Source organism: Typopeltis vanoorti, chromosome 16 (assembly GCF_054136105.1).
Source record: "Typopeltis vanoorti isolate ZY-2024b chromosome 16, IOZ_Tvanoo_1.0, whole genome shotgun sequence".
Taxonomy (NCBI): Eukaryota; Metazoa; Arthropoda; class Arachnida; order Uropygi; family Thelyphonidae; genus Typopeltis; species Typopeltis vanoorti.
Genome location: NC_143564.1, coordinates 10,366,418 through 10,392,859, shown reverse-complemented (window position 1 = coordinate 10,392,859; position 26,442 = coordinate 10,366,418). Strand labels below are relative to the sequence as shown.

At 34.9% G+C, this 26,442-nt stretch overlaps 1 protein-coding gene across 1 annotated transcript in view; it reads left to right on the top strand.

Annotated features, from left to right (window-relative positions):
- Hsl (hormone-sensitive lipase) overlaps positions 1-26,442 on the top strand; it is a 107,131-nt gene that overhangs the window by 37,567 nt on the left and 43,122 nt on the right. Inside the window, exons 4-5 of the mRNA XM_090406596.1 lie at positions 7,098-7,202; positions 24,223-24,367. Of these exons, the coding sequence (XP_090262722.1) occupies positions 7,098-7,202; positions 24,223-24,367 (250 nt within the window). The remainder of the gene's footprint in view (positions 1-7,097; positions 7,203-24,222; positions 24,368-26,442) is intronic.

Below are 26,442 nucleotides of genomic sequence, written 5' to 3'. Positions count from 1 at the left end.
TTATTCATCCATTTAACCCCTAGTTGATTTATTATTCGGACTCTAGGTATACAGTCAGCCATTGCTTCATGCAAACACTTCTTAACTACCTCCCATGCACTATCGACTTCTAGTCCTTGCAGTTGTACATGCCATGGCACTGAACCAATCAAACTCCTAAGCTTGTCATACTTTCCAGCTGTATCATATTGTGAATAAACTATGATGATGATATGGTTGGTTGCTACTGTAGGCCAGGGGTTTCCAGAAATGAACTAGAAGACATGCATCAGCAAATTAGTATCAGTGCAGGTTAAGCAATTCTTATGGTGGGAGGACTTCAGTTTCAATAATTACTAATAATGTGATGGAAGAGACTTAGTGTGCAAGAGTATTAGACCTATCGCTAACCAAGGTGGCTACATTGCCTCTGACTGGAGAAAGTGACCATACAGTCTTGACTCAGGAGATAGTAAATAACGAGGAATATTCTGTCAATAAGGGATATATGTGGAATATATACTACAAGGCAGATGATTATGATAAGCTTAGGAGGAAGCTTGAAGCTGTGTCATGTCATATAAGCCTGTGCAGAACTGGAGGTCATCACTAGAAGTTGAGTAAATGTGTGATTATTAGGGGGTGTGAGGACTAGATTTTTCACTTGGAAAGTTGTGAATGAATGGAATGGGTTGCCAGAGTCAACAGTTGTTAGTGTTTTGTCTGTTAATGGTTCAAGGAGGGATATAATAGATTATGTGAATAGTTTGGGTCTCATGCAATGAATCTTCAGAATCCATAGAGGTGCCCATACAATAATAATAATATTCTTTGAATTGCCCTAGTATCCCATAATGCATAGAACATTTCAGATGTGTATGTAATACATTATGGTTACTATCCAGACTAGTTTTGACCTTTCATTGATATCTCATCAGCCATAGCTAAATCCACTGAGATGTTGAAAGCCAAATCTATAGTAAATCATAAATAAAGAGGGAATTGGTGTATCACCATATTAAAATGTTTTAGGGCAGGGGTGTTCAACCTGTCAATCACAGAGCAATTTTTGGTCAATCTCTTGTGTATTTCTCCTTACTTACAAATTTAATTAAAACTGGAAACATTATATTTTATTTATCATTATTTTGTATTATTTTTAATTCGCTTAAAGTGTATTGCTATTGTTTATTTATTTTTCGTTAAAATTGTCAAATCAGTCATTTTCTTATAAGTCCGAGTAAATGAATTAATTTGGATCAGTGGAAGTCAAATAGCGAGCCTAGTGAATACGATTATAAGTAAAGTGTAAAAACATGATTGTAGCTTAAATATTAAATATTCCAAAGCACATTACATAGATTTTTTTTACTCAGGTTAAGTCCCATGTGAATATTGTAAAAAAATAAACTTTGTTTGTCTCGGTATAGTTTGTATTAGATGTGTTTGTAAATAACTCTTTTGAAGTATATATCTGTATATACTGCTTTAATACGAATATGTTAGAGTGCTAAAAACAAAGGCAATGTTTTTGTTGCCGAAGCTGTACATGTCTGCATTAGAAAGATTGTTATTGAAACTTGTATGTATGAGAAGGGCTTGCAGGCTCTAAGTGTCAACATCTCGGAAGTCAGTCAGCAAGAGTTCAAACAATTTTCTGATGGCCGGCAACTTACAATCAAATGAAAGCAGAGGAGAACAAAGGCGTGCCAAACTTGAAACTTAAGATGAAAGACTCATACCGATTCTTTGGAGGTTGCCAAACTTTATGCGAGGTTCAAAGGGGGCCTAATAAAAAGGGACTGAAGCAAGCAGAAGGGGTCCCGGTTCCAGAATTGTTGTCACAGAAGAGGACTGCCTGGATCCACGTTGCTTGAGAGAGGAGTTTCCCGCTTCCAGAAAGGAACTTCTTGGTTCGAGATGTTGCTAGAGAGAGACTACTTCTAGGCCACAGACAAGGTTTCAAATTGCCGAAAGGAAGAGTTCCAATTGCCGGAGAAAAGTTTCCAGGCCAGGTTAATGTCAGACATTCACCAGTGTGTTGAGTTTTCATTACAATTTGATGAATCAAATGACTTCACTGATATTGCTCAGTTAATGGTATTTATTCGCATGGTATTTCAAGATTATTCAATATATTTAATTATTGTTAATTAAATTTAATTATTTAATATAATTTTCAAAAGAAGAACTTTTGAAAATTATACCATTATTGGGAAGGAGTAGGGAAGAAGACATTTTTTTCGGCATTTGATAACTTTGTGAAACAACACAAACTTTCGCTTTTTTAAACTTGTCTATTACTACTGATGGTGCTCCTGCAATGATAGGTAATAAATCAGGCTTCATTTCATTATGTAAAAACGATGACAAATATCCAGAATTTTTAACGTACCACTGTATTATTCACCAACAAGTATTGTGTAGTAAAAAATTGTGTAGTATTAAACACAAAAGATATTTTGGATATTACATTTAAAATTGTAAATTCTGTTCGAGGAAAAGCCCTGCAACAGCAGCTATTTAAATTACAGACAGATGATGATAGGGAACTTCTGTTGTACAATAATGTTCGCTGGCTCAGGAGAAGTCAATTTTTAGAAAGATTTCTTGTATTAATTAACGATACAAAAATTTTTCTTGATGAAAAAGGAGATATTTATCCACAATTGAGTGATAAAAGATGGTTGTTACACTTGTCATTTTTAGTAGATTTCTGTACGAAATTAAGCAATTTAAATTTAGAGTTACAAGGTAGAGATAAAAATTTAATCGACATGTTAAGTTCAATAAAAACTTTCCAACAATACTTGCTTTTATTAAAGAAAAATATAAACGACTGCGAATTTAGACATCTCCCATATTTATTAAAATTTTTTGAACAAAATCAAGAAATGCTTCGCTATGATTTAAAAGAATTTATTCGTGAAATAGAATTAGTTGAGGAAGAAATAAATTCAGTATTTAAAGATTTTAATAAAACTGAAATGATTGCATCTTTTATCAATAATCCATTTCAAGAAAACTTGAACCTCACAGAAATTTCAAATAAAATTAGTGAGCTGCTTGATATAAACCAAGCTGAAGTAGAACTTGAGATAATAAGCATTCAGAATAGTTTACATTTAAAATCAAGAAATAATGAAATCATTCGGAAGTATGCACATGAAAAATTCCCAATATTAACTGATATTGCATGAAAAATTCTGTCGTGTTTCGGATCGACATATTTGTCAGAATCCGCTTTTTCAAATATGACCTTCATAAAAAAAAAATCAATTAAGAAACCAAATTACAAATGATCATTTGGATGATTGTCTGCGATTGGCCACTTCTTCATATCAACTTGACCATGAAAATATTGCGAGGTCCAAACAATGCCAACTTTCACATTAACTTCTTTTTTTTTTTTTTTTAATCAACCAGCATTTCCTGTAACTTGTGAGTTTGTAATCAATCTGTTGATTTTTCTAACTTTGGTTTTCCAAAATAGAGAAATATTTTATTCTAATATATCTGTTTTTTTTTGTTTTTTTTTGTATTGAAATATTTGTTGCTTTAAAATAAAAGTGATAAATAAATTTTTAAATACAAAGTTTTTAGTTGTGTATTTTTTTTTTTAGTTGTTTGTTTGTGCGTAATCGGATATCAGGTTGGGAGAACGTTATCTATATAAGAGAGTAGATCGCTGAATAACTTTTTATAGAAAAGTAGCTCGCGTAGTAAAAAAGGTGGAACACCACTGTTCTAGGGGATAGTTGTAAAAAGTTTACTGCTTGGTTACAAAGTAAATTATACTTAAAAAAAAATTATATGCTTGTTTTTTATATTTACATAAGCATGAGTATGTGAAGTATCAAATATGGTGCATTATGGAATAGTATGGCAATTTGATGTGAATGAATCATCTGCTTTTGTAAACAATAGCCTATTGCAATGTTTATTCACATGCTTGAGTAAAGGATGAAAACAAAAATACAATTTCTTGCCAAGTATAATTTACTTTGTAACCAAGCAGAAAAACTCTACAATTTAGCATTTATATGAGAGTGGCTGTGTGAGTATTACTCCATGGGAGAAAGAAATCAACACTAGATTATGGTCTGAATTGCCTAGAATACAACCAAGAGTCATTAGAGAGGAAGAAATCCAAAGTATTTGGAGAGCAATTAGGGTTTATATACTTCAAGGAATGTGGTCTTACTGTTAGTCAAATTGAAACTTAGGAAATCTAGATTTAAAGAAAAGGATATCAAGAAGTTCAGAATGGTTTGTGGTAACAGGAAAGGAGCAGACAGCAAACTGATAGATAGAATGTAGAGAGATTTTTAACCTAGGACGATGTTAGTTCTGCAGTCTGTGAAGTAATGAACACTTTCCAAAAAATTGTCCTTTTTTGGAATTGGAGGAAGTTATGGAACTTGCAAACCTTGGATGGACTCGCACATTTGGCCTTTCTCGGGAAAGGTCAAATGTGCGAGTCCATCCAAGAAGAGATATCTGATCTTGCATGGAGGTATTAGTATTATCAGTGGCAAAGAGAAGTAAAAGTAATCTTTCATGCATGAAATAAGATGAAATTGTGTGGTGGTATTGAAGTTGATAAGGTTGTCCTCATTCTCATTGAATTATGGCAGGGAGATTAATATTTACGACATTGATTGTGAAAGAAATTGCATCTTGGCATATAGTTCTGCTGGGTTTCTCAAATGAAAAAGATGGAGCTGGACAGAATTTGAGGTGATAGGTTATTTATGACTAGGAGAAATAGCATTAGAGAAAGTATAAAATGCCTGGGGTAGTACACCAACTTTGGTGAGGAAATCTTAAGTAATGATGACTGTTACACATGGTGAATAATTAGAGAGGAAAGCTGCAATCCATAAAGATTGTGGACAGTGGATAATAGGATAGTAATTTGATAAGTAGACCTTTGTTCCAGAACTGAATTACATTACATGCCTTGGAAATGTCTAATGTGTCCATATTGGTTTCAGCAAAAACGTTTCCGTACTTTTTGTCTGTTGACAAGTGAATTGAAAGTGATTGAATCTACTGAGATGAGTGCACTGGAACAGTAATTTAATGGCTGACTTTTACATCCTGGGGATGGTTGAATATAGGTTTATAGACATCAAGCTTCTGTGGTTTCTGTTAGCATATGTAAGAATTCCAGAATAAACACAATGGTTATTCCAGAATTGTTACAGCTGATATAGGCTTGTTTTCGTGCCATAGTAGATGCCTGATGAGAATAAAAATTGTAAAGAATGATTGTATTCATTCTGTAGTATGAGTTTCAAACACAACTATGTGGTGGGAGAAGAGGAACATTAGGACTTGTTGGTACTGAAGCCATTCAGGAATCTTCTGATGCTTTTCTGATGAAAGATTAGAAGAGCAGTTCTTGGTAAAACAGAGGAGTACTTTACCTTCATCATTAATGCAAGAGTTGGAGAAGAATGATGTCAAGAGGTCAGCCTTGTCTTTGGATGATGTTACAGTAGCAGCATTTGTGAGAGAGGTGAAGATGTGATTGGGCAGAAGTTGTATCCAGTGGGGCTAGATTGCTATTTAAGCAGGAGATAAATTTTCTCTGAATATGCCATGTTTCCTCTTTGCCCATTCAAAGCTGATTTGTATTTGCCAATGATCTCTTTGCAGCTGTTGCATTCTGTACCACAGACTGACTAAAGCTGGAGCTTAGGTTTAGGATAGTGATCCACAATTAAGATTTGGACCATTATCCAAACCTGGGTTTTAGAAAAATTGAGGTTTGCATAGTGGTCTGAAGTTTTGTGTGGAATGGGGTGTGAAGGCCTTCATTCCAGTGGGAATTATTTATTATTTGGTTAGAGAAAGTTTGGATCAGAAGAGCAAAATTAGTAATCGGTTCAAAGAAAGGAGTGGTAGGAAGCTGAAGCTATTCCATTCAGTAACTGTTGGAATGCCAGTGGGTATGAGATTGAAAGTGGCAGGATAAAGGTTCCTTTTCTGTAGGAAAGAAAATTTATATGAAGTTGATGTCCGAATTTCCAAGAGGAAAGCTGATGTCCACAGTATATTGGAAAGAACTCGAGTGTTGGTGGAGTGGATTATCAAGTATTCTAGTTGGCAGATACAGTTTATGAAAGATAATTGCTGACAGCAACACAATCTATAGGGACAGGAACTCCACTTGTTTGTGAAGTTCCTGTCTCCACAACAAGTGGAGTCCATGCCAGACTGAACAATTATCCTAGAGTTGTTGTTGCTATGATTTCAGCTTTGCTGGATTTGGTTGGACACTGGGATTTGGCTTTTGCTGTCAGTTTTGAAGGCACCACCTCTGTGCATGAGGCACATGCTAGGGTGGTTGTGTTGTTGGAGAGGTTTTAGCATTTGCTGTGGGTGCCTGTGCAGTTGTAGGTGGGGTTCTTTGGTTTTTCTTTTTTGCTAATTATTTTTAGGTTGCCAAGCATTGCTTACATCCTCTGTAGTTGGTGGAAAGTGGTCTGCCACAGTTAACACATTTAGCTAGCTGGCTGTGTTTTTGATATTTTGCAGGAAGCTGTTGCATGAATTTCTCTGCATTTAATACAGTGGAAATTGTCCTAGCATTGCAGGTGGCTAGATTTTTGACAATGGTGGCATGGTCCAGTTGATGCCATTCTGTCATCTTGTAAAAGTTAGGAGAATGCCATTGCTGATTCTGAAAATAATAGAAGTCGTTATAGATCAGAAAGATTATTTTTTTAACAATTTTATAATTTATATATTTTTATAAATAAGTTCATTTGGTGTTGTAATACTGTTGAAATAAGTCATGAATGAATCATAACTTTTAGAAGTTCTTCAAAAACAATATGGGGAGAAAAGTTTGTTCATTAAAGGAATGTTTATTTCAGCAGGTGAAAACAGTAGCCTCACAATGAAACATTTTCGTTCAGTCAGTTTTCGTTAGGTTTACACTAGAACTTGAAAAATAACAATATATAGGATCAGATTGACTGCAGATATTAATTTGTGAATAATTATTTTTTTAAAAAATTTGTTTACTACTTAAAGTAACTCTTAAGTCATCATTTCTGAACAAAATTTTCTGCGAACAGTAGTACTAATGTTTTATTGATGTTTAGAAATATAGTGGGAAATCTCCTCATCCTCTAGCACCACTATCTCCTTCTCTGATTATCCATTGTCATGGTGGCGGATTTATAGCTCAGTCTCCAGAAGCACATGAGGTATGTATTGTTTTACGTAAATTAAAAACTGACTCAGCATATCATAGAATTTGTTAATCCAGAACAAATTAGTAGTGTTTAATTTTTGTGCATTATTAGTTCCTTATATGCAGGACTCCAGAAATCCACTCAATCACTTGCTACAGGCAAGTTAGCAGAGACAAGTGGTGTGGGAATTTTCAGCCTTGTTCTAAATGCATTCAAAATGTATTGACATATTTTACACATTTTTTTTTTTTTTTTTTCATTTTAAAACATCTCATTTACTATTTAAGTTATTTGATCATTGCTGCCTCCAATAAATGTAATAAAGAAGTTTTATTTGCAGCTTGTAGATAGTGCCTTATGTAATTAATTTAAAAAAATTATTTTAACAAGTCTGATTTTCAGGTATTTTACTGCCAACTGTAATTCTTCCAACATTCTCTTTAAGCCTTAAGTAGGTATGCAATAGTATTGGCATAAACTTATTTTCACAATTCACAACATGAATTAGCTTAGCATAATTAGTGGTGCAAGTGAACGTAGTGGTAGATTTCAGCTGTGTTAAAAAAAAAAAGTGTTTCTAAATTAGTGTATAGTGTGGCTTTTTGTTGCAAATTGTTCTGCATCTTTTTCAGTTTGGATGCAAGTGTCCTTCAGTAGTGTTGTTGAAATTTTTTGTTTATATTGTGTTTTGCTACTTTTTGTTGTACTACTTCAGCTTCTGGCTCTGCCTGATTTTTCACAGTGGATGCGTTGTCTCTTTTGATTTTAATTTTTACAGAAAGTTAGTATTTTTCACTGTGTGTAGATTGTTAGTTTATTTTTTTGTTTATACAATATCTGTATATAGCTTTTCAATATGTGGTTGTTTTTCTTTATTTTATGAACGTTTTTACACTTGTTTTTATGGAACTTTTTATTCTTGTCTTTTATACACCTTCACTTGATTTTATATACACTTTTTATGTATTCTTTACACACACACATACAACAGTCTCTACTTTTATTTAGTTATCAAGTCATTTTTAAATCGTATGTTATGATCTTTCCTGGTGTAGTATATGACCATAGCTGTGCTTGCACCATATAACATTAAATAAACAGTCCTCCCTCCTTCTCCTATACATGAAGTTCTGCAAATGGCATTATCTCAATCTGTCTTCATAGTCCACATTTCAGAGACTAGAAAGTATCTTAGACAATCTTCTCTGGACACTTTCCAGTATATCCTCATTCTCTTGAAAACTGTAACCAAATCTATGCATCGTGATCCATGTGAAGTTCTGTTTGCATAAGGCCTTATGCAATTGAACCATAATCTCTTCATTTCGTCATGTCAAGGTCTTCATCATTGCCAATAATCCAATGTGATGTTTTAAAAATTGAGTGCTACTCCTAAACTTCAGGTCCCTGTCTGGTACCACTCCCAGATCTTCTCTACCTTCAAAATTTCCTAACCACTTTTTCAGAACCTTTACTATTTGCCACATTGAATTGGTAGGTCCACTCATTTGCCCAATCATAGTCTATTGAGATCCTCCATAGTCTAATTTAGAGCCACAACATCTGCTTGACTCCTCATTGCTTTTACTTTTCATCATCTGCAAACAGCTTTTATAATTTCATATTTTTCTAGTTGTATATTTTCTTGTATCTATTTTTATTTGAATTTGTAAATTTTTTGTTTATTTTGTGTGCTTAATGTAGTGTTGCTACAATCCTTTGTGCAGTGTACAGTTCCTGCCATTTTCTTTGTTTTATTTTCTGTCTTTTGTTTACAGACCTCAGTTCAGTTTTTCCCCCAAATTTATCACTCTTTATTAGATTAATGCTGTTTTTTTGGCTATAAAATATTGGGTATATATTAGTCTTTTCACATGTAGCAGCGTTTGTTATGAAATTGTAGTAGTAGAAATTCTGTATGCTATATGTTACTATCTTGACTTATCCTCCCTGTCCTCTTAATTTTTTTTCTCCCTCATTTTGCTATATAGTAAGAGTGAAATGAGAGAGAAAAAGTTTTTATTCATGTCTTCACAGTTGATTCACAATATAAATTTGATTTTGCTTATCAGTGCAAAAGCAGAAATTGAAGGTTTTTTTTTTTTTGTTAATACAAAATATGATATTAGTATATATGATAGAAAGGGCAAAACTAGCATTTTATTTTCTAGTTTTAGTACAGAAATGTGAATAAATTTCATGCAGTGTTTCTCCCTCAACATTACTTTCAACAGCTGTATTTTGAGCTGATGGATTTATATTGCCTAGTTGCTGAAAATGCAGCCAGACCATCTAAATGTTATATAGAACTATCCTCTAAGAAGCATTTCCCAAACTGTGGGCCACAGCCCCCAAATGTTGCTTCCTGCATATTTTGGCACTTAATGAATATTAGTAAATACATGCTAATTCATATAAGTTTCATTTCAAAGGTATTGATAAGAAGCACAAAAGTTTACAAACACAAAATCTTGTGCTCATTTAAAATGGCCATGTTTTTCGACTTTAAATTAATGTTTCATTGCTAGTGTAAACAGGTGCAGGTGATTCACAAGAAAGAAATATGCTTGGGATGCAGGGCAACTTCTTTTATGTTTTTAATTCTTACTTTGTTTATTACTAATAATTTTATGTTTCATGTGCTTGTACTGCAAATGTACAATAACAATATATCTATCTATCTATTTATCTATGTAAAAATATAAGGTAATGTGCCGTGTCAAATGTATATGTAAGATGCTAAAAATGTAATATTTGCATTTGATTTTTGCAATATTTGATGTGTATGTTTTGTATTGAATATAAATGCAATAAATATTATAATAATATATGTCTGTATTATGAATTCTTTTTCAATGGGGGCCATGAAATATTTTAATTTTTCCAAAGGGGCCTTTACATCAATAAGTTTGGGAAGCACTGCTCCTAAGACATGATCTCATTTCATATCTGTTGCATTGCCAGTACAGGTTTTATGTTTCTGTTATTCTACATAGATAGTCAAATATGCATCCTTATTCAGCAAATAAATTTTCAGGTGTAGATTGTTACATCATTTGTGAGGAAATTCAGGTTCACTATTGTGAATGTTTTGAGCTTTTATTGATGGAATTTTTTTCACTTGGCTATGCTATCAATTATATATTTGGTTTAATCCTTTAACCAAGTGTCAGCAAACAAAGTTTGCACCTGAAGTATTTTCAGGATTGGGGCAACTCGTGGCAAAGGTGGTATAACTTCTCATCACTTTCCTTAGTATCCCATAATACAAAGCACATCTCCTTGCAGACATGTATAATGCTATGCATTAAGGGAAGGGTCACTACCCAGACTGGCTTCGACCTTTATTGAGGTCTCATCAGTGGGAGCCAGACCCAAAGGTGGTGATACTAAGATGGAAATAATGGAGAAGTTATATTTCCATATACGAGTTGCCAAAAGATGTCACATCTTATTAAAATTATCTGGATTAGAGATAGTTGATGGATTAACCAAATATATAATTGGTAACATAGCCAAGTGAAAAAACTTCCATCAACTCTCTCTAATTCAGAGAATTTTAACAATAAGGCGTGACATGGCAACTGGCATATGGAAATATGACTTCTCTATTACTTCACCTTAGTATCACCACCTGTGGGTATAGCTCTCACTGATGAGATCTCAATAAAGGTCAAAACCGGTCTGGGTAGTGACCCTTCCCTTAATGCATAGCATTATACATGTCTGCAAGGAGATGTGCTTGGCATTATGGGATACTAAGGCAAGTGATGAGACGTTATATACCATCTCTTTGCCAAGAGTTGCTCCACTCCTGAAAATACTTCAGGCGTAAACTCCATTTGCTTACACTTGGATAAAGGATTAAACCAAATATATAATTTGAGCTCCTATTGTTTGCAATAATAAGCTTAACATGTTCATGCCAGGCAATGCTTCACACATGTTTGCACATTTCATACTAGCTTGCTTGACTTTGTCACTTCTGCTTTAACATTTTTTCTACATGTTGCAGTAAGTGTGACACACCAATTTCAAGTTTTTTTGGTATACACTTTTAGATATTTAAAAATTAATTATAGAATTTCTCTTAATTATCATGAATTATTATTATTATTAATCAGACCCCCATGAAGTCAAAAGACTCATCGTGGGAGATATTTATCATACTACTCTTGAATTCATTGACCCTTCATGCTCTTATCATTATCAGGCAATTCATTCCATGGTTCAACCACCCTCCATGCAAAGAAACCACTCCTCACCCTCTTGCTCACAGCTTCCTTTCGTAACTTCCAATGATGACTCCTTGTCCTCGTTCCTTCCCCCTGTTGCACCAAATCAAAGAATTCCCCAGTGTTAACCCTGTAACTACCTCTCAACAGGTGAAAAGTCTCAGTTGTATCACTTCTCTTCCTCCTTCTATCTACTAAACTATGCAGTCCACATTCTCTCAGCCTATCTTCATAACTAACATCTTGTAGTCCTGATACCATCTTTGTTGTTATCTGCCTCTGCACTCTTTCCATGGTTAATTTATCCCCTTCAAATCCTGGGGACGACCAAATATGAGAACAATAGTCTAAGTGTGGTCTGATCAGGGCTTTATAGAATGGAATGAAAACTCTTTTATCTCTGCTTTAGCATCCTTCTCAGTATTGCAGCAATCCTCTGGGTTACCTATGCAATATGTCCCCTGAATTTCAGGTTTCTATCAATCATTTCCCCCCCCCCCCAGATCCCTTGCCTCCCCTACTTCCTACAGTACAGGTCCTCCACAGCCTCCCGTCGATGTTTTCCAAACTTTACATTGAGCTGCATTAAACCGACATTACCACATTTGTTTGCCCATGTGTCCAGTTTATTCAAATCCTCTTGCAGGGCTACCCCATCTGTACTATTACTAATAACACCTCCCAGCTTCACATTTTCTGCAAACAACTGAATATCCCTCTGCAATCCATTGACAGTGTCATTGGTAAACCTCGCTTGCAACCTTCTGCCTCTTTGATATTGCTCCCCCATACACAACTCTCTGATACCTATCAGATAGCCAATCCTGAATCCAGTTCACTAATTGACATCAAAGCCTATGTGCTGCAACCCAAATATCAGCCCATCATGCGACACCCATCAAATGTCCCAACAAAATCCAAAGAAAGGTAGAATATGCCCCTCCCTCACCAACTGCTCCTGTCACCCAATTATAAAAGGCAATCATATCACTAAAGCAAGAGTGCCCTTTAACAAAACCATGTTGACTTTCACAGATAACAGTACCCTCATCTATCCAATGCTGTACACGATCCCTCACCAATTTCTCCAAGATCTTAACAACTACTGATGAAACATAAACTGGTCCACAATTTGACAATTCCAGTCTGCTACCACCCCTATGCAATGTCGCTATCTTATCCTCCTCCCACTCCTTGGCCAGACCTTCACTGAAAACCAGGTCAATGGAGCTGTCAGTTCTTTAGCACATTCCCTCAAAACCTGTGGCAAAACCCCATGTATACAATAAAGTATACATGGGGTTCTTTTCTCTTCTAAGATAACTTTGATTTCTTTAGAAAGCATGTAACAATTTGTTGTGTGCCTGACGAATGACAAATAGGAATGGAATGATTTGTCATATTCTGCACCATGGACAAGTGCCAGATAACATAATTTGTGGCATGACAATGTTAAAATAACATTGTCTTTATAGGACTTAGGCTGAGACTTTATTGTAGTTTGTTATAATGTATCATGCCACTTCAGACTTCCATTAACCAGGATAGGTACTCTCACTTGGGAATGAAATTTTTCACCTATGAAGTGATTTGCAAAATATCCATGCTTGCAATGTAATTTGAATCAAGAGTCTTTTGGTCAGAGAACAAATAGACTAATTACTTGGCAAACATTATGTTACACTTTTTTTTTGCATATGATGTTGGGGGTTTTCCTTTTGGTATCTTTGGTGTTTCATCTTTTATAACAAGCAATCCAGCTGGCCACAGAACACATTGTAACTTATAAGAGTAATACATTCATCCTGTAGCCTTATTTTCTGTGATGTAATCTGATCAATCAAGTTAAAGTTGCAAAACATAATTATCACTAATGGCAGTTGTGGAAACTAATTTTGATAAGATGTTATCTATATTACTGGCATATTGTAAGTTATAAGTGTATTTCATATATTTTCAAACTCTTGTTTTTATTAAGTTTTTTTTAAGTTTTGTAGATCTGGGAAAGGCATATGACAAGGTCCCAAAAGAGAAGCTATTCAATATGCTACAGTTATATGGTGTCAGTAGGGCATTATATCAAGCAATACTTAGTCTTTGAGTTGTAAGTCAGCAGTTAGAATTGAAGGAAGTACAGGAAGATGGTTTAATATTAAATCTAGTGTCAGACAAAGATGTACGTTATCTCCTCTGTTATTCATTATCTACATGGATCACATTATGAAGGAAAGTGGTATTAAACCTGATATCAAAATTGGAGAATGTTAATCTCAGCTCTTTGCTTTATGCGGATGATTATACTTCTAAATAAATCCGCTACAAGTCTGCAAGATTCCCTGACTAAATTGAATAACTGTTGTAATAGATATGGTATGAAGGTCAGTAATAACAAGACAAAGACAATGAAAATAGGCAGAATCATTGAAAAATGTCAACTGCATTGTGAATGGAGAACCTATAGAACAAGTAAAACATTTCAGCTACTTAGGCACGATTTTTAGTGAAGATGGTAAATTAAATATGGAAATAGACAACAGAATTAACAAAGCTGGTATGGTAGGAAGTCGATTGAATAAATTTATATGGAATAAGAGAGAAATTAGTAGGAACGCTAAATTAGCTAGATACAAGACAGTGTTCAAATCAGTTTTAACTTATGGATCTGAGAGCTGGGTCAGAAGTAAATCACTTGACCAAAATCTAGAGACCATAAATATGAGAGTCCTGAGAAAGATTAGGGGCATGAACAGTTGGCATCAATGGCAATATCATAGAAAAAACGAGGATATTAGGAGAGAACTTGACATTGTCAGCATTCAGGAATGTGTTAGCAGAGCTGATCTCATGTGGTATGGTCACTTAAACAGAATGGGTGAGGAAAGATTAGCAAAACAAGTGTTCTCTGCCAGGTTGGCAGGCAAGTCACCCAGAGGAAGACCAAGATATAGGTAGATTGATACGGTACAAAGTGCCTTAGATGATAGAAATATAAGATCTGATAATGTTGGAGTCTTGACAAGTAACAGACTGATTTGGAGGAAAATTGTAGATAGGAAGTTAGTAATGATGTAAATTTTTCATGTAGTACTATCATATCCTATACAGCCCTTGAGGGTACATGGCAGGAATTTGATGATGATGAGGAAAGGTAATTTACCTTCATTTTTCAATTACCAAAGCGAATTTAATTTTTTGTTTTTTTTTGGTTGAAAATTCTGCTTATTCATCATGAGAACAGGCTTGATGGGGAAGTAAAAAGAAAGGTATGTAAACCAGAACAATTAAAGTTCAAGAAAGCCAGATATTTGAATTAACTTGCATTTCTAAAAAGATGTAGGAACAATAACATAATCCCAAAGTTTTTATATTTCAAAAAATGTTTTCATTCTAGAAGAGCTACACAGATATATCGTAAAAGCATCGTTTGACCTGTCACATGAGCGAATACAAGCCATAAGATATGTACTCAACCAAGTTGATTTGTCCTGTCTAGATTTGCACTATATTCTATCGAACTGTATAGATGCTGATCCATAGTGTTTGTTAGATAATATGATCAGCTCTACTCGCAATATTTTTCCAACCTCTGAAAACAGACAAATCAAAAAATGTAACGCCCCTTACGAAAAAAAATTCATTGTGAAAGTCACCATACTTGATGAAAAACTTGATGCTAATAAACATCTCTAATCATAACTACATCAATGGAAACTTGCATTTTAAGGATAGGTTTCAACTTTGCTATCATGCCAGAACATATTCCTAAAATAACTTTATTTGGAACTTTTAGAGCAACATAGAAAAGGCCTTTTATTTCTACTTCAACCTGTTACAAATTATATCATATTATAGACTGTGATCCTTCTCTCTTCTTCTTCATACTCCTAAAACCAGCTCAGCATTGATTCCTCCTTTGAAAGCCTTCTTTCAAAATTAAAGAAGGACAAAGATATTATAATACTTAAGACTGATAAAGGTAGTTCAACTGTAATCATGAACACAATGAATATATGTCTAAGATTTTATCTTTACTCTCAGATACCTCAATTATACTCAATTTTACTCACTTAATGATCCTACTTGGACAAATTACGAGGAGACCAGTAATCTTTTATGTAACATGATCGTGTGGCCAAGGGAGCTTAAAAAAATTTTGAAATCTGTGCAATCCTTAACTTCATGACTATATAGAATGATGAAGGTTCATAAGACTAATATTCGTCTTTGGCCTATCATAGATGGTATTAGTTTACCTACTTATTTGTTATCAAAACATCTGGTTAAACTTTTAAAGAACCACATCAGACATTCAGACACCTTCATCAAAAACTTGCAACAATTTGTACAAAAACTAGGAGAAATTTTCATCTTACCATCAGATATCTTAGCTAGTCTAGATATTGTATCCTTTTTCGTCAGTGTTCCTGTGGACAAAGTTATGGCACTTAACACATTCGCTGCCAACTATGAGTATATTTGTAGTTGGTATATGAGCCTCACAAGCCAACATAAATATACTCATATGACGCTTGCCGCCGGCAACGAGATTACTCGTACCGACCTTGAAGAATTGAAAGTACTTGCCGTGCGGAGCATAGCAGTGAAAGTGTGTATACTCATAGTTGATATGAGCCTCAAAAGCCAACATACGGATATACTCATATGTCGATTACTGCTGGCAACGAGATTACTTGTACTGACCTTGAAGGAGTGAAATTACTTGGCGTTTGGTAATAAACTATGCCTGAGGAGCAGGGCAGCAAACGTGTTAAAGATGATCTGTTTTCTCCCAGCATTTAGAGATATAGAATTGGTGAGGTGGATCAGAGGGTGGTTGATGGATAGATATTAGAGATTAGTTTATTCAGGAGTAGACTCTAAAAGAAGGCCTGTGACTAGTGGTGTGTCACAAGGGTTCTTAATATTATTATTATGTAACACCTCCAGGGAGTCCAAAGACTCATCGAGGGAGAGTATGTCAACAGCATCGAATGAATCTCCTTCCAACTACTAACTGCACTCAAACTTGCTTAACTTTTTGCAGTCTCTCTACCAACTGACCAACCTTCTTGGATCGCTACTGTTTCATTTGTACTTTAACGATATAGGAAAGTGTTAGTTATCATAATCAGTTATCCTGTAGGCTGTGCCATTGTTATTTATCATGTATTTTTATATACTTCCCTCTTTACGTATATTATTATTCTCTCTATATATAGTATATACTGATGAGGTGATTTATTATATAAATTTCTTTTACTAACAATTATTTTTATTTTGACTCCGAGTGTCCCTATATGTTAATATATTGCACAAAAGTTCACTCCAATTGGTGCAATGACTTTAACTCACTCTTTCAGAATCCAACTAATTATTGACTCAAAACCAAGTACAAAATAAACACATTTAATAAAACTAAAACAATATATATACACTTCTAGCAATAATACATAACTATAACCACAGATTATATGGATCCAAGGCCTTATTTAAAAATATAAACTTACTCTTAAGACTAAACACTTTTTCTTTCACAATCACAAAAAAAAATGTTCATAGTCTTTTTCTCTTTCTGTTAAGGCTCTTTTCCAGAAGTTACAAGGTTCTGTACTTAATTTTCAGGATCCTTTTCATCAATCAATGTAACACACATAAAGTCTTCTTGACTATATCCTGTTTTCCTTTTAGTAGTAATACTCATCAGATCAGGCACCTTTAATACCTAAAAATCTTCTTAATTCAATATATTTTCTAAACTTTCACTTTCAGGCATTCTTAATACTTATAAAACTTCCTTATCATTATTTTCTGTCAGAAAAACATTCACTTTAGAATGTAAGCAACAAGTTCTTCTTTCATTCACAATACTAAATGACAGTCTTAACTTTTTTTCACTTTAAAAAAAAACTTACAGTTTCAAGATTTCCTTTTATTCATTACTTATTCCTCCTTGAAACCTATTATTTCCACTATTCCTTTTTCGGAATACACTATAAAATTTCTTCCGACTGCCACACACAAAAAAAATCAAGTTCCTTCCAACTTGAATATTTTCCGGCCAATTTATATAAAACTTATAGTTTCAAGACTTCCCTTTTATTCATTACTTATTCCTGCTTGAAACCTATTATTTTCACTATTCCCTTTTCGGAATACATTATGAAAATTCTTTTGACTGCCGCACACAAAAAATCAAGTTCCTTCCAACTTGAATATTCCTCGGCCAGTGTTCTAAAAAACTTCCGAACGCTCTCTTGTTTACAACTGTAACTTGGATACGCAACGCTTTCCTAGTCAGCTATCAATCACACATCAAGTTCTCTCCGGGAGCATGCGCACTCTACAAAAGTCAGAAACTACGCACTACAATAAAATGGCTGACTCGCTGTATCCATCAGCGCTAAGAGAAAGTCTTTCACAAAACACAAAATTCAACATTTTAAAATACAACAAACTTTCTTATAAGTAACACAAATAATCAGTTGAGTAAGTACTTCAATATTTTTACTTCTTTACATGTTACTTCTAATATAACATTTTCATAACGAGCACATCACAAGTGCAGACGCTGCGTGTATGAAAACAAAAACTAACAAGCATAATTAATACGTAAAAATTCTGAATATTTTTACGTATTAATTATGCTTGTTAGTTTTTGTTTTCATACATCAGATATCTTAGCTAGTCTAGATATTGTATCCTTTTTCGTCAGTGTTCCTGTGGACAAAGTTATGGCACTTAACACATTTGCTGCCAACTACGAGTATATTTGTAGTTGGTATATGAGCCTCACAAGCCAACTATAAATATACTCATATGACGCTTACCGCCAGCAACGAGATTACTCATACCGACCTTGAAGAATTGAAAGTACTTGTCGTGCGGAGCATAGCAGTGAAAGTGTGTATACTCATAGTTGATATGAGCCTCAAAAGCCAACATACGGATATACTCATATGTCGATTACTGCTGGCAACGAGATTACTTGTACTGACCTTGAAGGAGTGAAATTACTTGGCGTTTGGTAATAAACTATGCCTGAGGAGCAGGGCAGCAAACGTGTTAAAGATGATCTGTTTTCTCCCAGCATTTAGAGATATAGAATTGGTGAGGTGGATCAGAGGGTGGTTGATGGATAGATATTAGAGATTAGTTTATTCAGGAGTAGACTCTAAAAGAAGGCCTGTGACTAGTGGTGTGTCACAAGGGTTCTTAATATTATTATTATGTAACACCTCCAGGGAGTCCAAAGACTCATCGAGGGAGAGTATGTCAACAGCATCGAATGAATCTCCTTCCTACTAACTGCACTCAAACTTGCTTAACTTTTTGCAGTCTCTCTACCAACTGACCAACCTTCTTGGATAGCTACTGTTTCATTTGTACTTTAACGATATAGGAAAGGATCTGAGAGGAACTGTTCAGATGTTTGCTGATGATGCAAAGTTGGGTAGAGCAAGAGTTAATACATTCAAAATTTTACAGGATGATTTGGATAGATTGGCAGCCTGGGTAAAGAAGAATGGATGTCAGTTAATATGGCAAAAGGTGTACGGTTATGCATTTTGGGCTGAAAAGATTACTAGCTGTATACTACATTTGTGGAACTGTACTCCAGGAGATTAACAAAGCCAGAGATTTGGGAGTGTTAGTGGATAGGGAGTTAAAGTTTAGGGGGCACATAGCAAAAGTGGTTAAAGCAGTTCATCAGATTACTTGGTTACTGAAAAATACTTTGACAAGCAGGTTATTGTTCCTCTTTATCAAGCTTTGATAAGACCCCGTTTTGACTACTGCATGCAGATCTAGGGGCCAGGAGTTCTTGAGGAGGTGGAGAGGATCCAGAGACAAGTGACCAAGAGTAGCAGGTCTATGGAATGAATCTTATGAGAAGATTGAACAGGTTGAAGATTTGTGGGTTACAGAAATTGTTTCATAGGTGGAAAAGAGATATGATTGAAACATACAAATTACTGAAGGGTTTTTACAAGATAAATTCAGAGGAAATTTTTTTTAACAGGTGGTTGGAGAATTAGGGGCCATCCATCAAAACTAAGAATGTAGTTAGCAAGGGTGTTAGAAGTAGGTTTTTTGCTTTGAGAGTAGTGAATGAGTGGAATAGGTTGCCAGAGTCTGTTGTGGGTGCCATGACTGAATGAGTTCAAAGCAAAGTATGATGGATACTGTGCAAATATTCCATTTCTTATAGAGTAAACATCTAGAAGTTCGGAAATAAGGCAAAAAGAACATGTTGGAGATGTGAATAACAGAGAAGACTGCTCGGGCCTATCTTTTCGCTTGTCCTATGCTCAACATAATATTGAATGGGACAAGAACTGTGTACCTTACATAGAGGATAACTTAGATGCCTACAACATCAAAGAATTTACGGTAGTTATCCACTCACAAGGCAACTGAGCAGAAACCAAGGAATGATTCTGTGTGATATTTGGAAGTCACTTATTAGATATTTCTGCACATCAGACTAACTTTTCTGTAAACTGTCGTGCATACTTACTGAGCAATGACTGAACTGTGCCAACTCCCATGTTCCACATGTTTTCTGTTTTTTTACTTTTGTGTAACTGTTCCTATATGTTCTGATTTTAGTTATGTAGCGGTTCATGTTTACAACTTTATTTTTTTGTTTTTTCCTAATCCAGAAGAAGCATATGTGAAAACTTGTTGGTAATATCATTTGTACTTTTATAACCTATTTATTTAGCATATGGCATAATAAAGACATGACATCAGAATATATAAATACATATTTGTGCAGACAGTAAAAATGAAACAAGTAATGCACGTATACAAATAGCAGGTTAGAAAAAAAAAGTCTAATATTTTAAGTCTAGCTCAGATAGCAAATCAGTAGCCGAATGATCTGCCTCAAAAAAGTCCCTCATGTCACCAGGATAGGCTCTTATGGTGCAATTCTCCACAATGTGCTGGATGGTTTGATTTATGGCCCCACAGTCACATTGGGGTGTAGGTGATCTTCCCCATTTATATAAGCTGTCTGCACAGATACCATGTCCTGTGCGTATCCTATTTAGGCTTTTCCATAGGTGACGTGGAAGCTCAATCCCTTTCGGATTTTGGTTGGGAAGGATATACTTGTTTAAGTCTGGTGGCGATTTTTCTTTCCAAGTTTCTAGTCATTTTGAATTAACATTGAAATTGCTATTGACTAGTTCTTCAGCCAGTATTAGTGGAGATCGTCGGGATTTAAGGCGATTCATGTTTATATATGGGAGGTCTTCATGTATCAGCAACAGGGGATTGCTGTTTATTTTTTTTTTTGTATTCTTTTACTAGAGCATTTTGTCTGTGTAAATTCGGTGATGCAATATTGCTCAAAGTTGGAAGCCAGTAGAAGGGGGTGGATTTGACACAACCTGTTATTGTCCTCATCGCTGCATTTATTTGTGTCGATTTTCTTGATATGAGGACTGTTGCCATACTGGTGAACAATATTCTGCTGCAGAGTAGACTAAGGCCAACATGGAATATCACAGTGTAATAGCAGAAGAACCCCATGTAGAACCACACAGTTTTTGTATGATGTTATTACAGGTTCTGATCTTTAAAGAGAGATTCTCCAGATGTCTTTTGAAAAATAGTGTTCTGTCCAGGGTAACACCCAGATATTTAGGGAAATCTTGGTGCTGCAGCATTGTGTTGTTAAAGCTGACCTGAAGTTTCCTATTTGCCAATTTGGTGTTTAGGTGAAAAGAGCTAACCTTGGTCTTATCGAGGTTTGGTGTTAGTCTCCATTTATGAAAGTACTCCCCAATGGTTCTAAGGTCATTTGTGAGAATATCTTCTGTTACTTCAATGCTCTTGTGTTGGATGGCGAGGGCTATGTCATCAGCATAAGCAAATTTTTTTGACCTAGTTGTCAGTAGATCAGATGTATATAAGTTGAATAAAATTGGTGCTAATACTGAGCCCTGTGGAAGCCCATTGTTCAGCTTTCTCAGTTTGCTCATTTTGTTTCCCAGTACCACATGGAAGAACCTGTCAGAAAGCATGTTACCAATAAGTCTTATGATGGATTGGCATCAGCTTGTATAGCATCCCCTCTTTCCATACCGTGTCGTATGCAGCACTAAGGTCAACAAACACAGCAGAGGTTTTCAAACATCTCTGGAAGCCTGCTTCGATATGGGTAGTAAGGCTTAGTACTTGGTCCTTACAACTGCGTTGAGTCATAAATCCTGCTTGCTCAACAGGGATAACTTCAGATATTTTTGGCCCAATTCTGTTAAGGAGGAGTCTCTCGAGGAGCTTATAACAGCAACTGAGGAGCGCAATTGGGCGATAGCTCTCTACTTGATTTTGAGGCTTGTTGGGTTTTAATATGGCTATCATTTTGGTTCTCTTAAAGGCTGTTGGAAGGTTTCCGGTCCTTAAAATGTGAGAAAAGAATCTTGATAGCCATTGACGAGCATTTTTTTCCACAGTTTACTAAGAATTCAGGGTGAACAGCATCCAAGCCTAGTGCTTTGCCAGTTTTCACCTCCTTCAAGGCCTCAGTTATTTCGCCTGTGGTAAATTCTCTTGAAAATTGGGGACTGCCATCTGCATTTTGTCGTAAGTTTTTGAGTGTTCGTTTAACTTCCCGTGTGTGTGTGTGTGTGTGTGTGTGTGTGTGTGTGTTGATCTCGAGGGGCTCTAGACAACGAGGTTATTCGACAGGCAATTTGATTTGGAATCACCAAAGGATCTTTATGAGTGATTAGGTTACTTCCACCTAACTTCTTTAATAGGCTCCATGCTTTTCTACTTGATTTTTTAAAGTCGAAGTCCTCTGTAGTTTTTATCCATTTTTCTCTGCGCTCATTATCAAGCTTCTGGAGTAATTCGTCAACTATATCACCATCACCAGATTCTAAGTAGACTTGGTGTAGCTCTTCGCAGTCTTTATTCCAGCCAGGTATGTATTCCTTTCGGAAACCCCTTGGAATATACTTCTTTGCTGTTGATATGACTGCTCCAATAAATCTGCTGTAATGTTAACTCACAGGAGGTATCCATCTTACTATTTTATCCAGTTCTTGTGAAAAATCCTGCCAGTTCGTTTTTCTAAAATTCCACTCGGTCATGGAATAGACCATATTATGTATTCCTACTTCTACCTATACTGGGTGATGTTGGCTGTGTGGAAAATCTTCAAGGACTTGTCTTATTGTGTTTATCGGTTGATTTTGCAAATTTTGGGCAACAAAGCAGAGGTCTGGGTTGTATTCCCTCTTCCATGCTGCAGCCTTAAAGGTTCCTTTGTCCTTTGCATCAAATATTAAGCTAAGATTGTTTTGCTCAGCCCAGTTTGTTAATACTTCACCATTTTCATCATTATTATTGTAATTCTTCATGGTGTTGATGACTGTTAAAATCTCCTATGTAAATAGGAGGATGTGGAAATATGGGAATTACTTCAGGTGGCCATTCTACCAGGGCAGGCTTATAGGTGTTAATCACTGTGAGATCTTCAATTTTGGCTATGAAAGTGTGTATATTCTGATTAATATTTGCTGATATTAAGTGGGCATTTTCTATATTATTGCATACATAAGTTGCACAGCCATGAGCTTGGCGATGTGTAGCTCCTAGTATATCGTACCCTGCAATGTTTCCTCTAGATTTCAATTGTTGTTCATTAGATGTGTGCATCTCTTGAATGACAGCTATGTCTATATCATTTTCTCGAAGGATTTTTGAGAGATATTGACTTTTAGCAAAGCTGATTCCTTCAATGTTGAGTTGGCAAATCCGGAAATTAGCACCTAGTTTTCTTTTCTTGTCTTCTCTTTTTTTCTTGTGGTCCTGAAAAGGACCGTTTGGTGATTGCATAGCATGTAATTTCATGTCTATAGCCAGGAGATCGTTAAGATAGGGTTGGCTGCCAGTAGTCGCCCTAGCTCATTTAGCATTACCCAGGGTGCACCATGTGGAGGCGAGCTAGGAATACACCCCTTTATAACTTAATAAACCTATATCAGTTATTTTACCTCACTAACTTATTCAGTTATTTCCTGTTTAATTTCTGATTTGCATCTTATAGGTTCCTTGGCAACTGTCATTGTTTTAGATTTTTCTGTTTAGCTTATTTTAATTTCTGCAGTTTGTCCTTGTTCTGTTTTTTTTTATAAATATTGTGTGTGTGTGTGAATGCACATGCACACACACAGATAACAGTATTTATGAATTAATTAATATATATAATTTTTATAATTTATATAATTAATATAATTAAGAATATATATATATTAATTTTGTTTTGGTATTCTTCTCATTTTTAACATGGTTATTATGTCTTTTAACTGTATTCATTCTATCAAATGCTTTTGTTAAATCAAAGCACATATAAATAGGTTTTTTGTATTCCATTGATTTTTTTTATCATTTGTTTTAATCTAAATATTGCATCTATTTTTACTAAATCCTTGTTGTTCATTAGATAATTTAGTTAAATAATTTATTATAATTCCAATTATTTCTTTTTTTATTACTTCCTATTATTATTATTTTTTTCTATTTATATATATATGGAAAATATGACTTCCATGTTAATTTAACCTTGGTATATCTTCCTGGGTCTGGCTCCCACTGATAAGACCTCAATAAATGTTGAAATCAGTTGGAGTAGCGATCTGTTCCTTAATGCAAAGCAATATTACACATCCAAAGGGAGGTACCCTTTGCATTATGGATACTGGGGCAATTAATATGAAGTCAGCAGCCTCTGTATGTTTTGGGGTTAGTGTAACTAATTGGTATGTTAAATGTTATAGATCTACTTAAGAGAATGGGCAAAAGATGTGAATGTCCCTATCTTATCAGTTGATTATTCTCTTGCACCCGAAGCACCTTTTCCCAGAGCTTTAGAAGAAACACTTTTAGTTTATGCATGGGCTCTTCAGAATTCATATTATCTTGGTAAGTGTTAATTTACCTTACTCAGTATATATTACTTTTATTCATTGTACTCCCCCCCTCCCCACATGCACACATGCCATCAAAATTGGATTGAAAAGAGAAAAAAAAAATTTAATGAACTGTTGAAGAAACTGTAAATTAACATGAGATTGCATGCAATATGGAGGATTTCTTTTATTCCCAATGACTGAGGAGGTTTCTCAGTCGTTGGGACTAATTGTGGCAGTAGATTCCTCAGTCAGAAACTGTAATAAAAGGTGGATATGTGGATTCTTGGAAAGAATTTATCTTAAGTAGTGCAATACTAAGACTTTTGGTCATTTCAACACTGAGTTTCAACACAAGCATTTCTCTGCAGCTTGACTCTAAAATAGTTATGCTTCCTTTTGATACGGTTGGTTTTGTTTGACATTATAATTGAACCATGTTTCATTAAAAATGATAGAATTACTACATCTTCCCCCTCCCCTCCAAAAAGTATGGCAGGTGTATATTAAATCTGATTTATTAATACTAACATAAATATTAGACATGAGAATGGCTAATATTTGTGTTATGTAAATTACACGAGAATAAAATAGTGTTTAAATTTCCTTTTAAAGATAAAAATACCATTCATTTTTATTGTTACCAGATATAGCGTGTGCACACGCAGACACTCACACTCTTTTAATTATACTCAACTAGAAGTAATATTGTTGTTTAATCCTTTATCCAAGCATATGCATACAAAGTTTGCACGTGAAGTATCTTAACAATCAGACTTTTTTTTGTATATAAAGTCTAATGACTTCACATCAGTTGGCTTAGTATCTCATAATGCACTTTATTTCAGATATGTTTGTTGCTATGTGTTAAGGGAAAGTTCACTACCCAAACTTGTTTTGACCTTTATGCTAAAGCAACTGACAATATATACAATTAGTTGTAATCATGATGGTACTTCATGCTAACTTGTTTGCTTACACTTTGATAAAGGATTAAACAAGAATATTACTTTTTGTCAACTATAATTTACTTTGTAATCCAGTTAAAATGCTCCAGCTCTCTCCAGAGTATTTTAATAATAAGGTTGATATATCTTTTTACTAATTGTATCTGGAAAAGATATGACTCCACATTAATTCAACCTTGGTATCCTGGGTCTGACTTGTTTTAATGAGAAGTGATTTGGTTCAGGATTCATAAGTTATGAGTTTAGTAGTGGTCCTGTAGGGTCACTCAGTTTTTGGAAAGGCCCCTGCATTTTAACAGTACTTCAGTCAAGGTCGAAACAGGCCTGGGTAGTGAGCTTTCTCTTAATGCATAGCAGTATACACATACGAAAAGAAGTGTGCTTTGTATTATGGGATACTAAGGCAGTTAATGTGAAGTTCTCAGTCTCTACATACAAGTAGTCAAGTTGTGAAGGTACTTCATTATCAAACTTTTTTTGCCTAAACTCGGATAAAGGATTAAACAAGAATATTTCTTGTAAATATAATTTACTTTGTAACCAGATGAAAAAACTTCTTGCTCTGTCTTTAATGGTTTTATGATACTTAGGTTTGGGTAGGGTGTTGGTGAGAACAAACAACAAAGAAATGCATCAACAAAGAGTGACTTGTTGATACAAAAGAAATGGCTTCAGTCCTGAAAGATTATAACATCCTACAATGAACACTTAGTGATTTCTCAAATATGCAAGAAAATATAAGCTATAAGAGTGTAGTGACTTTATATCAGGAATATCATAGATAAAATAGCTGGTGTTGAAATCGTATGAGCTCAAAGTAGCTTTCCCATCTGATAAATTTCAGCGATGCTAACATACCAGAACAACCTTGTCCACCTCTTGAGATGCCAGGTGCATATAAAATATTTTTGGGCATGTGGCATATATTATTGGACAAGCAGAGCATTTGGGAAAAGTATGCATTAAATGATGTGTTGAGGATGTTGAACAAAGAAGCTCAAACAAATAGGGCCTGGCTTATCATACTACAAATAAGAACCATCAGGTTATCTGGAAACTAATGGAAATTCCATGTGTTGAACTTAATAACTGTGTTCATAAGTTAAAAGAAGTTCTAGAA